At 45.8% G+C, this 11,997-nt stretch overlaps 3 protein-coding genes across 3 annotated transcripts; 2 read left to right on the top strand and 1 right to left on the bottom strand.

Moving 5' to 3' along the window:
- Positions 1-293: 293 nt before the first annotated feature.
- On the top strand, positions 294-2,057 carry BDV27DRAFT_93319 (GNAT family N-acetyltransferase). The gene has a single exon (XM_032077985.1). It carries the CDS (start codon positions 927-929, stop codon positions 1,464-1,466), a length of 540 nt encoding a protein of 179 aa, XP_031929372.1. The 5' UTR covers positions 294-926; the 3' UTR covers positions 1,467-2,057.
- A 1-nt stretch (position 2,058) lies between these two features.
- On the top strand, positions 2,059-2,487 carry BDV27DRAFT_93282 (uncharacterized protein). Its single transcript, XM_032077983.1, has one exon. It carries the CDS (start codon positions 2,146-2,148, stop codon positions 2,413-2,415), a length of 270 nt encoding a protein of 89 aa, XP_031929371.1. The 5' UTR covers positions 2,059-2,145; the 3' UTR covers positions 2,416-2,487.
- A 2,681-nt stretch (positions 2,488-5,168) lies between these two features.
- brlA (C2H2 type transcription factor BrlA) lies at positions 5,169-7,217 on the bottom strand. The gene has a single exon (XM_032066323.1). The coding sequence runs from the start codon at positions 6,877-6,879 to the stop codon at positions 5,614-5,616; it is 1,266 nt and encodes a 421-aa protein (XP_031929370.1). The 5' UTR covers positions 6,880-7,217; the 3' UTR covers positions 5,169-5,613.
- Positions 7,218-11,997: the final 4,780 nt, after the last annotated feature.

The raw sequence follows: 11,997 nt of genomic DNA, 5'->3' as shown, positions 1-11,997 counted from the left end.
TCCACTGTACATGCAAATGCGTCACCGAAGCAGTAATCATCGAACATCATGATAGTAGGAAGGCAGTGATGAGCTACCAGTTGGTCAGTCCTTCGGTCGCTATGGAACCAACGAGGGGGGAGCAACACTTCTAACGGCTGGAGCTTCACCCGGAAATCAACATTTCTATATCACAATCAGCAGAGACAAAACATGATATTCAATTCGAAATGCGACATTTTCAGTAACATCCGAGTCCCAGATTTCCGTCTGAGAATCTGGGAATTTTGATGAGCATCGACACTGGTTTCAGCATAGAGTAATCAAGTCACAGAGAGGAACGATCACTGTGTGCACTTTGCGGTCTCACGATGATTGCATAAGCGAAAGGGGGATTCTAGTAATAATGTCGCAAGCGCCTGCGATCAAGAAGTCATCAGCAGATCCTTTAATGAGAAATGTTTAACAAAGAAATATGATAAGGACAGGTCGAAGAAGTTGGGGCGAGAGACCGAACGCCCGAGATAAAGCGATGTCGCGTGAGCTTGCTCCTGGCCTGACAGCCTGAGGCTGGCTGCCTATCAAAATACCCAGCGTGCCCAAAAACACATTAAGAAATGCCAACCTATAATTTTTCCCACTTCAACATCAGCGATGTACTGGCAATCATGCCTCGTCCGCGGATAACCGCAAGAGCTTGGATGTGTGGATTCATTGAGTCATAACACAGTCCGATACCGGAAAACTGGGTTGAGGTACTCCGTATAACTATCGAGGATGATACATGTCACAAAATTGTGAGATCTACAACCAGGAAGTTGGGGCCCCTGAGATGAAGAATATCGGCTACCCATTCCACCAGTGACGATACGGCACTTCTTGGAGTCCAAATTAACACCCGCGATTGGCCGGCGTTCCGAGATCTCAATTCAGAATATCAAACTGCAATGGCAAGCAACAATCCACCATTTCGCATTATCCCGGCGCATAGCGCAAAACATATAGAAGCAGCCAAAGCACTTTTTATGTCGTACGCCGAATGGCTAGGCCTCGACCTTACCTTCCAAGGATTCGCCTCCGAGCTGCAGTCCCTCCCTGGTCAATATGCGGCACCCCATGGCGAATTATTACTAGCCTATAGTACCGAAGAGGGGATTCCTATCGGATGCGTCGCTGTCCGGCCTCTCAAGCAGATGTCGGGCGAAAATCAAGGAGACGTTCAAAGCCATAGAGGATACTGTGAGATGAAGAGACTGTATGTCTCTCCCGAAGCACAGGGAACGGGACTGGGGAAAGCCTTGGTGAATTCTATCATTGAGAGGGCGAAGGATCTCGGATATAAGGAGATGAGGCTCGACACCCTTCCCTCGATGATGAGCGCCATAAAGTTGTATAAGAGGGTGGGATTTTTGGAAATAGCTCCTTATTATGAGACTCCCTTGGAGGGGACGCTCTTTCTCGGTTTGGATCTTACGCAGAAAACATAGACAGGAACTAGAACATCAGTCTCAAATGCTTGCCTAGAGATTATTAAGACCCGTAGATGCGCTCAGACACTAACTAAAGACTATGAATTAGCAATACTTCCAAGTCGTACTCAAATTAGGGATCTAAGAATTTCTCATCTTAAATGTCGTCCCTTGGAAAGAGTACATAATGTATCACACAACTAGTTGTATTGACGAAATTTTGAGCCAACACAGACAATATACAGAGCAGTCATGCCTTCAGACTCAGACCGTTGAGCTTTAACTTTTGAGAATAGGAGCATTCATTGTACGTAGACTCCTGCAGAATACCAAATAGTTGTTATCATAGTATCTTCGTATGTATACAAGAACAGCGTAGTGACTGTCGATTCGAGCTTCAAGCAGACAATCAGCATGGTCATAGTCAATCTTTCTTTGATCAAGTACATCGTGAGTGCGAGACTTCGTACAATCGTAGAGCTATATAGCTATTCGATTGACGGCGTTAACGAGCATCAAGATATAGAAGTCAGTATTCGTGACTAATATGTAGGTCAAATGTAAGCAATCGAGTTGACTTGTACTTGGTGTAGAGACTATTAAGGGCGCATACATAAATAGGGAGTCATGACTGAGGTATTATGTTCATACCGTGATCATAGACTCCGTATGCCGTTCCTCTACGGAGCGGAAGAATATGATCGTAAGAGGGCACCAAGGATCAGATAGGGGACAAGTCTCCAACATGTGTCCTCAACGGGGTAACACCCGCACTATTCCATCTGCGAACCAACAATCTCACCGAACCTGCGAAGTCAAAGAGGTCACATTGACAACTTCGAAACCTGCACAATCTCTCTCAAAATGTAACCAAATCGCACAGATCTTGTGTGAGGGTAAGGCGAATAACCATACTGAAGAAGAGGATCACCCCTTCATGCATATGATATCATATAATCAGGCCTAGTAGCAAACCAGGTTTCTGCAGGCGTAGTGTAACCATCTCACCGGTATCCCAGCACCTGGCTATTATTTGCTCATCGAACAAGGAGTCAGAAAATGATCTTTGCAGCAGGTCAAGTAAGGACAGGATAAGGAAAACCATTGATTCTATTCTAGCAGGATTCCGGTGCAGATGGGGCGGGGGCGACGGCTGAGTCGGTGAGGGAAATTACTTGGATTGAAATCACACTCACCTGACCTTGGATGCAGGGTTTTGCCCAACGGCTCACTCGAATCGCGCCGGCGGTAAGCCGTTGTAGTGCAGGTTAGCATTACTACTACTACTACTACTACTACTACTACTACTACTACTACTACTATAGGTTGGCGGTATGGTTCATGCAAGGCTGCACCCGCTGCCCATGCTCAGCCATTCTTTTTCTTTGGGGTCGGGATTGGACTTAAAAGCCTCCGCCGCATGATAAAACTATCATCCGACATCCATGACTTCGGAATTGTAAGACTGGGCTAAGAGAGCCAAGAGGTAGTATCCGAATGCCGCGTATTGTGACGGTGCTTAAGTGAACTCTGATTGCGAGTATTGGACGCATGCCATGAAGCTGAATATGTTGTGCAACTATCATAGGACTCAGTCAGGTTAACAATACAGGAGGTTGGCCAATCAATGGAGGCATCAACCAAAGGTGCATCTAGAATGCTACCATGACATGGGGTTGGGATGGACCAACGTCGGTTCCTTGGAACCAAGGAAGTTCGATAGGAATAGGTACCTAGTCGAGTGATGGTTACATTCCACACTCAGTATAGAATGTCCGTGCAGTGGTATATCTTAGTCGATGGTGGTACAAGCTGGAGAAGCAGGAAGTCTCCACTGGGTGATTAAACTGCCTTTTCAGTTTGGACTAGATGTACATCCTCCTGGATCACTACCAACGGTGGTAGGTGGAAACTTTTTCCTCGGGTCCACCGAGTAAATAATTCGTCCAATTTGCACGAGTCATGGAATGTAGCACAAATGTCAGACAAATTACGACCTAAGACCAACCTGAGGTACCTCGTACTTCGCCATCGGTGGCCAGAAGTGTCCAGACCCAAGTATCAGGTTCATCTCAACATATTCGCCAAGCTCGCCAGGGACTAGTTTGGCCCCGCTTCCTCGCAGATCAACCCGCCGGTGATACTATAGATGATGTGCTACCCACCCTGACCTTGGTATGGATAGGCACTAATTTGTGGAACAAACTAAATAGACGCACTCCGAAAGGTGAGACAAAATTGTGAATAAAGAAAGAAAACTGGGAAAAAAGCGTGTCTATCGACACATAGTACAATTCTGGGTGGGGTTAGGTCGGTTAATAAAAGAACAAAATATCACAAAGAGAACATAATTAAAGCAGGTAATCGTAAGCGTGCATCCGCTATCATCCGGACGATATACGAGACTCCAGTTATGTGGTAGGTACGAGGGGTGGGCAAGTACTAAGTTGTGAAAAGATGGTACGCGCTGGAAGGCCGACGTAAATCATAATAGACTTGTAAGCTTCACCCGTTTTCTATTTGGAAATGAGGTATGTACGGTACGTACTTCTTCCCCAGTGCCATACTGCCGATGATACGCGCCAAGAAAAACGTACAGGAGGGAAATAACTAAGTAACTATATATATAAGGATAAATTAAAAAGGAGGCAGAAAATAGGCAAGATAAAAAATAAATAAAAAGAAAAGAAAAAGAAAAAGAAAAAGAAAATTGGTATATACTATGGAAAAGATCGACCTCTAGTCGTGTACCTCCAGACAGATCATCAATGACTGAACAGGCCAGACGCGTTGGCGGAAAAGAAACTGGACAAGACCATCGATCATACGCTATGGCATGTGGGGAGTATTGTGCATTAAGCTCAAGAGAAATCCTGGTTTCTGGAATCCTTAGTTAAATGCCATAATTCCGACGTTGGCAAATATTAGCCACCCAGCGGCGGTTAGTACGTAGTACTTAGTCAGTTCAGCCAGCGAAGTCTGTTCCATGACTGTCAATACCCGGGGGTGGGTGGGTTAGAATGACGATCCTTGCCCGCTTGTCCAATGTCGAGGTTCTTTGTGAAGCGTTGTCAACAAATTTCCTGGGTTTCATGGTTCTGCCAATAGGGACAATGCCATTGGTTTGGAATGTGGGCTAGTGGAAATAGCAACCATCAGTGGGGCCGGATCGGCAGCGGTTGGACCTAGCCTATGCATGTATGGACTACCCGACCTACGTTAGTACCACTGGTTATAGTCATACATACTGTACATTACTATGTACATACATACGTGACGTTGGGCACATCCCTCCTGGTACGCACTAGTGTGGTCGGACCAGATCGGATCACTCAGCCCCATGTCGATATCCGTTGTAGGTCCAATACACTCGAACCCTATTTTTTTTAACTGCGAATACCACTGGGCGCGAGACGGGGAGCTAGAGAACCCCCTCCCCCATTACCCCCACGACAAGATGGAGAGAGCCTGGGGTACTTGCGGAGTTCCTCCCATAACGTCCTACGTATGGAGTCCTCTCTATCACTCGGTTCCATCCATAAAGCGATCGACACTCAATTAACTTTGTATCGATGATAGCACGCTAAGCCACAAGTGAGTCGCAAAAGCTGATGCATCAGAAAGCCGAGAGGGGCCACAATACGAGACCAAGAGCCACTGAAAGGAAGTCATAATCAAGTTTTTTATTTCTTTTTCTGGATTTCAATTCATGTTTAGTCTCTAGTAATAGATTATTTCATGTAGTATTCCGCAGACAATGGACCAATCAGATCAATAAACTGGACATGGCCACACCTCAGCATACAGTAACCCCTTTTTTGTTGGTTCCTCCCAATGATATCGTATTATTCGGATTTAGATTGAAAGCCTCTCCAAGAACAAAGGAAATAAAGAAAAAAGAGGAAAAGAAATAATGATAATAATGAAAAGACAAAGGAAATATGCAACGTTCAACTAAAAAGGGTAAAATGTAAAAAGAAACACATGGAAGATAGAATCACGTCAATCGCATATAATCAGAGCTGTTTTACAGAAACGCCGTGAAGCGCCGACCGAGGCCTCCGATGCCCCATGCGTCAGTAGCCATCTAAAGACAAAAGAGAATTAGGGTGTCAAAGGGTATCATATAGGGATCCACCCGTAATGTCCTGTCGTACTGAGAAATTTAATCGTCTAACACGTCAACACTGTATTCACGGGTATCGGGCATAGGATCGTCTAGCGTTGAGCCGCGAATTGGGCGTCCATCCGGTGTAAGTTGTCCCCGGAAGTCCGGGTCGTAGTCTGGGCTGCTCTCATCAAGCGTGGCGACGTATCGGTTGCGTCCACCCCGCTTGCTATGTGTTTTCGTATAGTGGGCATTCAGGTTGTCACTGCGAGAGAAGGCACGCTCGCAGCCAGGCACCCAGCAGACGTGGGGCTTCTCTTTTGAGTGGCTCTTCATATGTCTCTTCAGATGCTCTTGTCTCTTGAAGCGACCTTTGCAGCCTGGCTCCTTGCACTTGAACTGGACCTGTTTAATTATAGATGGGAGGTTCTCCAAAGACATGCTTTGTCGAGAGGACTGCTTCCTGATCATCTTTCTTGAAGGCTGACGTTGGAGACGGTTGAGGCCGTCACGGAATGGCGGGGACTGCTGGAAGTCCTCCAGGTAGTCTCCCGCACCACCGGACAAGCGGCTGATGGGAGTGTCAGGGCCAGATGCGGTGCCAATGGAGCAGGAACGAAGTGGCGTTGTAGGGCTGTGTGTCTTGAAAGTCTGGATAGACGTAGGGAACTCAGAGTAAGAGGGTGGTGGGGTTACCGGGCCGACTTGAGATGGGGCAATGGTTTGAGGCGCAATTGATTCGGTAGCCTGAGGGATCCATGGCATCATGTTTCCCATAGACATGGATGGGGGCACCCTCTCCGCATGGTGGAAAATAGATCGCGATAAGCAAGGATTAGTGGTGGCCTCTGGCAGATACGCGGCATGAGGCCGATAGTTACTGCGAACCATGGGAGGACATTGAGGCAGGGTGTGGGGGTATGGGAGGCTGTGTGTTCCGGTCTCATAGGTTTTCGGCGCATCCGATGGGAGCCAAAAGTGCTCCACGTTATCATCATAAGCTGACAGAAAATCGGGCATATGCATGCGTTCCTGTGCTTCCATGCCACCGTATGACATGGCCATATTCTCATTGGAAGTCATCCCCGCCAGGCGGAAAGCACTTCGCATCGGCGTGGTTCCAGTATGCCGCTCGTAGGCATGTCCTGGGTACGACCCAGCGTCTTGCCACCCGGGTGAGGCCAATGAGCCTTGGCTATAGATGCTGGTTGGGGTTGGCGTAGGGGAATCCATGGGCGAGAAGCTGGAAGTCATCGAGGGACACTCGTTGGAACCCAATGAGTGGCAGTCAACTTCAACAGTGAGATTGTTCTGAGCTCTCATATCTTCACTGTGTTGGGGTTCACAGTCTCTCCTTTGTATATCGATGTTTGTGCCTGTTCAAGCACCGTTTAGTATGGATAGGGTTGATTGATATGTCGAACAGTATCAAGAAAATGAATGTAACACGGTATGTATGTTATGACACAAGATTACAGTAGAGCGAATGTGCAGTCAGGTGGTACAATGAGGGAAGGTAAGACCAAGCAGGACAAGAGACAGAGAGAGATAGACAGTATGTGTGTTGGTCTAACAATGAAGGACGATGTTGCCGAAGACACTTAGGAGAGAGAATGAAGGAAAGTCGGCATGGGATTAGAGAGAGTGTAAGGAAGGATGAAAGAGAGAAGGATGAATGTGAGGTTGAGGTTGGGGAATGGAGGAGGGCAGACGAGGTGAAATAAACAAATCGCTCGGGCATATAAACCGGAAGAGAAGAAGGACCGATCGCACTTACAAGTCGAGGCCATTACTATTCTCGGAGGAGAGAGGGCAAATAGAGACAAGAGTCAAAAAAAGAGTTCGAGGCGCGTCGCGTGCCTGAGAGACCGAAGCAAGGCCAGGAATGTAGACTATAGAGTTCCTCGAGTAACCGGGAAACAAATGGTTGAACGGATGTCCTAGCTGAGATGGGGGTGACCGTTTCCTAGGAGCGCGAATGTCTCTGGATTAAAGGACCGCGATATCGAGGATTGGCGTCGAGCAACGAATCTGAGTCGCGAAAGCGCTTATTCCTGGTTTCTGAATCGAGGATGGGCCGGTTGAAAGGGTCTCAGTTGTATAGTTATAAGGAAAAGCAGGGAGGAAAGGACCAGCAAGGGACGACGGTTCCTGGGAAATTGAAGACGCAAGTGAGGACGAAATGTCTTAGAGTTATTAACGTAGATAGTAGCAGAACAGTTGTATTAAAATTAGAGATTAGAGATTCTGGCTCTAGTCTTTTAAGATCTGTTGATGAGTTGTTGAAATAGTGGGATGGAGAATGATGAAGAATGACTCTTTGGGGGGGGGAGTCAAAGACCATATTATAGGTTTACTCTTTTCGTGCGAAACGACAGTAAGTAGTAAAGCATAGTAAAGCATAGCATAGCAAGCATAGCGAGGCCCGCAATGGGAAAAAAAATAATAATAATAATAAAAATATTATTTTTTTTAAAAAAAAAACTTAAAATAAAATAAAATACTAATAGCCAAAAAAGCAAGAAAATCTGAATCGAAAATAGACTCTTGTTCCTGTTGCCCTATGGACAGTAGTAACTTTCCTTTCCAACGAACTCCTCTCCTCCTCCCGCCCTATGGAGCCCCTCACATACTGTTTATTATTAATATTATTATTTTATTTTTATCCTTTATGAATTTATTTAATTTATCCTCCCTTGAATAAGGACTAATAAATAAAAAAAAAAGATTCGCTCTAATTGTGACTATCTTATTTGGAGAAAACCAAAAACCCTACTTTTATTCTCCTAAGTTTATCGTCACTGAGCCTTTTGGATTGACCCTCCTTCAATGACCCCCAGTGGGCCCTTGTGAAACACAGGTATGGTCACTAAAGATCTGCTTCCATTGAATTACCTGGTGGATCAATACCCGACCAATCTAGTTACGTTTCTCCATCCATCGCCACGATCATCTTAGGAAAAATAGAAACAAAAAAAAAAAAATAGAGAGAGAGAAGAGAACGAATAGAGAAGGGGGGGTGGGTTACAAAATTCAAACGCGAGTGGTGTGAAGCAAAAACCCCCCATATTGGAATGCTCCAACTTCAGAGTCTATTCGATCCGCAGCCACCGTAGGGGCCGACCATGGGACAATAATGGTCATAGTAAAACCAAATAATCCTAGATTCAATACATACGTGCATACATCAGCAAAACTCAACCTTAACGATGGGGATCATCAGGTCTATCGCAAGTCACCCAGATTCTCGGGAATCTTCCCCGGTGTCTACTTCGTCAGTAAGCGCTAAGATACTCCGTCGCACCGGGCTAACTCGCCTGGGTCGTAGTGCAGGCCTTAGTGTCCTCTACACTGGACTATCCTTATCCACCCGATGTGCACTAATGCTATTTAGACTCACCCCATGGATAAGGTATGGAATCCTAAACTGTAACCTGTAAGACACTGGCGAAACCCCTCTCAGAGAGCCCAAGAGAATCTAAATCAATCAAGTTCGTCACTCTTGTCTAAGAACAGTCGAAAAGGATTCGGTATCCTCCGTGCCCACGATCATCCAGCCGCAGGGACCCTAAATGAGGATCAACGCCACCAGGAAATCTCCATGTGGAGAAGGGGGGAGGTTCGACCTCAACATTGAAACATTATTGACGATACGTATTTGTAAGGGGACGACTAATAAATCACGATAAATTAACGGTAAGGTTTCAAACAAACTTGGAAAAAGTGAAATGGTATAAACGCAAAATGGAAAATAAAAATTCGGGACAGTTGAAGAAGACGGACTAGTCTGCGAGAGTGAGGTCATTTCCATCCTCGTCTGCTCATGATCTTCATCTTGCTGCTGGCATATTTGGTGCACGGTTCAGGTACGCGACATGCATATTCTAGTACGCAAGAGGGCTAGTACTAGTAGAAATATGGACGGCTTGGACGCCACCGCAGACCCCAACGTTAAGCAATTATTATCGATTGTGTTCGGGTTTAAACGCCACCATCTAGACCACTCTAGTTGGGTCACCCTCGAAGGTTCAAAAGGAAAGAACGAGCGGGGTGGGGTAGGGGAAAGAAGAAAATAATAATAATAATAATAATAATAATAATAAAAGGGTGGTACTAATTAAAAACACATAAAATTCAAATTGAAAAAGAACCAAGGTCTTCCAAGGCTGGACCCTGATACTACTTGGAGTGATCTCTACCCCGTACTTGCTACTAACTAATTAGTATGGGAAAAACGTTCAGGTGGTTAAAAAGTTCCACCAGTTCAACATCGTTACCCAAATCCCGTAAAGTCTAACCAAAGAGGCAATGGATAAATACGATTTGGGATGCTTGATTACTTATTTTGTCTGTAGATAGACGAAAGTGGCTTTACAATACAATTTAATCTGAATTAAAATCATAACGATCCCACTGGGCAACTTTAGTCATCCTCTCACCTTAATGAATGCCACCGTTAAGGAACAATTCCTTCGGCCGAAGCTGGTTCAGTCGAACTGGGGGTAGAGGTTGGGGATGAATGTGGTTCCGTTCGGGTAACCCCACCACCGGGGGATATCGATCCATGATCCCATGGTTAGGGTCCAATAGATCGATATGGCAGAGCCAACCGTGATCTACAATGCGTGTGTTGGACCGCAGGTACTGGCTAGCCTCCCGAATGCGCGCTCGGGAGCCATCGAGGAAATGAATTGACAGCCAGGTAAGATCGTCGGGGCGAGAGTGAAACAGGGTACGAAGCGACTGAGGAGAATCTTAATAAAAGTCAGTTAGCTGATAGTCGGTCTGACTCAAAGTGTAATAAGTCCGGGGACAGACTTTCCAAATCATGAGACTCCATCGGGATTTCTCTAGGATTTTGGTTCATGAAGAGTGGACTGGAGCCTAGCACTAAGTCTACATGATAATAGTATTATTATTCAAGTGGGACCGTCGATACCCGTCCCCATTCTTGCCAGGAGACCCGCTATACACACTAGACTTGATGTTAAGCTGACGATCAGTGGTCAGACGCACATCATCCGCCAAGAGTCAGACTAACAATGGGTTGGACCAGTCGAAGACCGAGGCATTGCTTGGTTTCTGCAGGTCTGAGATTCATTCCTTCCGTTTTGATTATTCCAATTTATCTTTTTGACTTTTACCTTTTTTTTTATTTTATTTTTTTTTTCTCCCTAATTCTCATTGCTTTCCCCAATTGGGGCCAACCAGCCGCACATATCGCAAGCCCACCCCCCCTAAGCGTGAGGTCACGTATGCCAGATGTCTCCTCTCAATCAGAAGCCCAGCCTACCACCGCCACTCCCATTGGAATGTGGGGATCTGAGTCTTTCTGATTATGATAGGATCGAGCCGGTCTTTTACCCTCTCCTGCTGCGTCACGAAGTTCGTGGGTGGGATTCCAGCCTCGTTCCAACTTCCAAGAAACCATGATTCCTGCACTCGTGGATGGTTGCTCTTATCACGCCCAATAATCAATTTTTGCAACGGCTGCACCATTGCTGTAGACTTGAGCGATGCGTAGCCAAGTGGAATCCTACTCACCAAGCCATTCGACCGCCATTCCTGAAGCCGAGCTTTTTGATCTGTCACGCGTCAGTTGGTGCTCGATTCAAAAGATGAGGGGCTCTAATCATCACGCGAGAATGAGGTCTCATAGTCGACCAGTCAACTGCCTGAGCACGTCGCTGAATTTCTTGGACTCAGTGCACCGAAAGCGATGAGACCAGATCATACACCAATACAATAATCAAACGGCTACTGGTGACTTGTGTGAGTTTTTTCCGAGCATCGTGGGCATTCCCTCATGATCTCACCGGTTTACGTACCAACATATTTTTGTGTAGCTATTCGGATACCACGGAGCTGTAGCTAAATCGTTGATTTCAGCTTAGTCTGTGACCTAACTTAAAAATCTCTTATTGTTTCGCTAGCTATTACGTGGACAGACTGTTGTCTTTCTCCATCGCGCGATTGGATTTTGTTGACAAGGTATGCAACAGCAAGAACCGATCGGCAGACGCCATGTCACGTTCAGAGTCAAAAGGATCTTCGACACTCGAGTCGAATATGCATGGAACAAGCAGGCCGTCTAAGCAATGCAGCTACAAACAAGTGCGGTGTGTATACACCTGTCGCGATCCCTGGTCATTACCATTTTCTTTGTATTTATTAATTTGTCTATTTATTTATTTTGTATTTCGCTCATTTAAGCTTTCTTCATCCTTCCAAGAAGTTTGAACATCGGATTGTGCGGGGATGGTACGTTTGTTGCCTAACGGTGTGAATGGACAATTGCAATAGATTTATTTGAGTTATTTGCGAGGTCTCGCGTGGACATCGCCGGTTTACTAATTATAATAATAATAATAATAAAGATGACGGATCAAGACCTTTATGACAGAACCCCTTAAGGCACAAGAGTCGGTTCGACAGCTCCCA

Source organism: Aspergillus caelatus (genome assembly GCF_009193585.1).
Source record: "Aspergillus caelatus strain CBS 763.97 unplaced genomic scaffold BDV27scaffold_53, whole genome shotgun sequence".
In the NCBI taxonomy this organism is placed as follows: Eukaryota; Fungi; Ascomycota; class Eurotiomycetes; order Eurotiales; family Aspergillaceae; genus Aspergillus; species Aspergillus caelatus.
The sequence above is the reverse complement of the archived record's forward strand: the minus strand, read 5'-3'. Positions and strand labels throughout refer to the sequence as shown.